Raw genomic sequence first — 2,136 nt, 5'->3', positions numbered from 1 at the left:
ATCAACGTTTGTATTCCTAACACTGAATTGTACCCCACATCTTTATAATGAAAAAAAAATTTTAAAACAAAAAGAGGAGTAGAACCAGATAATCTTTAGAAAATAAGTTTAGGTCCCCTTGTAGATTTCTTGAGAGATTCTACTTTATTTGAGTCACTAAGATTTTCTTAGTGACTCTTTGGCAACAGATGCAATAACCAAAATTTTATTTTGTGTGTGGGTTTTTTTTTGGAGTCAGAGTCTCTCTCACTCTGTCACCCAGGCTCACTGCAGGTTTGACCTGCTGAGCTCAGGTGCTCCTTCTGCCTCAGCCTCTTGAGTAGCGCACCACCATGCTCAGCTAATGTTTTGATTTTTTTTTTTTTTGTAGAGACAGGGTTTTGTTATGTTGCCCAGGCTGGTCTTGAACACCTAGGCTCAAGCAATCCTCTCACCTCAGCCTCCCAAAGTGCTGGGATAGCAGGTGTGAGCCACCACACCTGGCCGAGTATTTGTAAAGTCATCAAGCATCTCATTTTTTTTAAAAAAAAGAATTTAATTTGATTTTACATGTATAAACTTCAAGAAAACATTTTCGCACTTTACAGCATTCTCATCATGTTTTCGGATTTTTAAAAATTCTTCGGCAACATTTTTGGCCTCTTATTGAGCAGTGGCCAATCTGTTCCTCCCTGGGAAGGCAGCTAAATATGGCGCACCGGCCGCCTCTTGTTTGGCAAAAATATCTTTGTATGGATCTTATGATCCATCCAGTACCTGCAGAGACAAAACAGTACACATGTGACAGTTTTTAGGAAGGCTTTTGGTACAAGTACAGGGCTTCTGGAATTCTGCAAATAATCCCTCTGTTGCCTTTCTTTTCTTTTTCTGTTTCTTTTTCCATAAAATCAAGAGGAAAGTAAAGGTAGGACTAAGCCACCAACAGATGGCATTTCCATGGGCTACAGGTCATCTGTGGAACCGCAGTGGTGGGGGGGATGTGGCGTGGCCACTGTCACTGTCTCAGGAACATGTCAGGGGTCTCGGGCTGCAGTGTTCTCAGGGCTCACAAGTGAACCAATGACTCCAACAACTGCACTTAATAAAATGGTGGTGTTTCTGACTAAGTCCATCTTCTCTGTTGGTATTAAAATTTTTATATCACTTTCTGTCTCATTAACAAGCATCACAATCACAGTTTTCCTATGCAGAGGTGGGCAAAGAGTTTTTTTTTTTTAATTGGGATCTCACTGTGCTGTCCAGGCTGAAGTGGCATGATCATGGCTCACCGCAGCTTTGAACTCCTGATCCTCCCACCTCAGCCTCCGAAGTAGCTGGGACTACAGGTGTGTGCCACCGTGCCTGGCTAATTTTTTGTAGACATGAGGTCTCACTGTGTTGCCTCCAATTCCTAGGCTCAAGTAATCCTCCTGCCTCGACCTCCCAAATTACTGAGATTACAGGCATAAGAGGCAAAGAGAGAGCTTTTGTGATCAGAAAACCTTGGGAAGGCTGCTTTAAGATTCTTGATTCTTATCAGAAAAAAGAAAATGGTGATGCCTAGTTCTCATACAACAAATATACTTGTTCTAACGCTCTCTGAAGAATGGAGAGGGACCGGCTCTGGATCATATAATCTCAGTCATTTCAACCTTCTTATTTCCCAGCCCATCTTACCTGGAACAGGCATCACAAACAAGAAGAACAGCGCAAACAGGAGATAATAGATCCTCATGGCTGACCAGCTTCACCACAGGCTGAGACTGGATGGAAACACAAGCCTGTTCACTTTATAAAGCTCCCAGCCATAGGGGGAAGTAAGCAATGGCTGCAATTCTTGTAATCTTACAGTGATGACAATATGACATACTTCCTGATGTATCATACCGATGCTTCTCACTGTGCAGCACACACCCACTCACCCAGAGTTAATGATGAATCTCACGGATGAGGCAAGGCTCGATATGGACACGTGGTTATGTTGAAACTCTCAGACTCCAGGGCCCTCCCTGTGTCTGGCCCAGGTCTGGTTGCGGTGTGAGCAATACTGCCTCCTTCTGAGAGTGTCTCGGGGCATTTGGCTTGGGGCTGCTTTGTCCATGCTGTGTTACTTTTAAGCTTTCTGGTTTTTCTTAAGATGCCGGGGGGAGCAAGCCG

At 43.7% G+C, this 2,136-nt stretch overlaps 1 protein-coding gene across 1 annotated transcript; it reads right to left on the bottom strand.

The window, feature by feature from the left end:
• Positions 1-539: 539 nt before the first annotated feature.
• Positions 540-1,761, bottom strand: LOC110596297 (beta-defensin 103-like). Its single transcript, XM_021716127.1, has 2 exons — positions 1,657-1,761; positions 540-756 (listed from the first exon to the last, which is right to left on the bottom strand). Exons 1-2 carry the CDS (start codon positions 1,712-1,714, stop codon positions 596-598), a joined length of 219 nt encoding a protein of 72 aa, XP_021571802.1. The 5' UTR covers positions 1,715-1,761; the 3' UTR covers positions 540-595.
• Between the last annotated feature and the right edge of the window lie 375 nt (positions 1,762-2,136).

This window comes from Carlito syrichta, unplaced genomic scaffold (genome assembly GCF_000164805.1).
Source record: "Carlito syrichta isolate Samal-C Ts95f unplaced genomic scaffold, Tarsius_syrichta-2.0.1 Scaffold308191, whole genome shotgun sequence".
NCBI classification, from domain to species: domain Eukaryota; kingdom Metazoa; phylum Chordata; class Mammalia; order Primates; family Tarsiidae; genus Carlito; species Carlito syrichta.
Note: the sequence above shows the minus strand (reverse complement) of the source record. Positions and strands in the feature narration are given on the sequence as shown.

What these genes read in the sequence shown, in the direction of transcription:
- LOC110596297 (XM_021716127.1), bottom strand. Translation starts at nt 1,714, where the DNA reads ATGAGGATCTATTATCTCCTGTTTGCGCTGTTCTTCTTGTTTGTGATG. An exon ending in GTTTGTGATGCCTGTTCCAG is followed by an intron (nt 757 to 1,656) that starts GTAAGATGGGCT and finishes TTGTCTCTGCAG; the next exon opens with GTACTGGATGGATCATAAGA.